Source organism: Cariama cristata, unplaced genomic scaffold, assembly GCF_000690535.1.
Source record: "Cariama cristata isolate BGI_N322 unplaced genomic scaffold, ASM69053v1 scaffold43187, whole genome shotgun sequence".
NCBI lineage: Eukaryota > Metazoa > Chordata > Aves > Cariamiformes > Cariamidae > Cariama > Cariama cristata.
Genome location: NW_009625797.1, coordinates 21,198 through 21,807, shown reverse-complemented (window position 1 = coordinate 21,807; position 610 = coordinate 21,198). Strand labels below are relative to the sequence as shown.

Below are 610 nucleotides of genomic sequence, written 5' to 3'. Positions count from 1 at the left end.
GAATTTAAGAAATGAAGAGTCATTAACTGTTTTTAAAAAGACATCTGCACTCAATGCTATCTCAAATTTTATATCTGAAATCCCCAAATGTATTTTTTTCACAAAAACTGAGCACTGTAATTTTACAGTGAACATGAAGTTATTTTATACTGCCCTGAACAAGCAGTCTCCATATCTAGTCTTCTCACCATCTCCTGTTTTAAGAAGTTTAATCTGACCTACCTTTTTAGAAGAATATATTCTCTAGAAAATGCTTAGCATCTTTTTTCTTTTTTTTTTTTTTTAAAAAAGAACGTACATTCTGCAGTTCATGTACATAGAATGTTGTTCAACAGCTCATGTTGGTGTAGAAAAGAAGGCCACACATACATGCTCTTTCTATTGAAAGTGATGGCAAATGAAAGGTGCAGCTACAGGCTGTCCTTTTTTCTTGGTGTTTTTGAATTCGATTAAGCATCCTTTATTACAATGTGTTAAACTTCCATTTCACTTACCCAGTGTCCTTGACATCACTGGCAAAGCAGAGCTCAGCACCAAGATTGAGACACAGTTTCCAATGATCTGTTTGGAAATGACAAACAGCATTTAAATTATATATGGGATTGCCGAA

At 33.9% G+C, this 610-nt stretch overlaps 1 protein-coding gene across 1 annotated transcript in view; it reads right to left on the bottom strand.

Annotated features, from left to right (window-relative positions):
- Positions 1 to 494: 494 nt before the first annotated feature.
- The window catches only part of LMBR1 (limb development membrane protein 1), a gene marked incomplete at its 3' end in the record, with an annotated part of 15,241 nt that continues 15,125 nt past the window's right edge, over positions 495 to 610 (bottom strand). The window contains exon 11 of the mRNA XM_009703735.1: positions 495 to 561. Within this exon, the coding sequence (XP_009702037.1) occupies positions 495 to 561 (67 nt within the window). The remainder of the gene's footprint in view (positions 562 to 610) is intronic.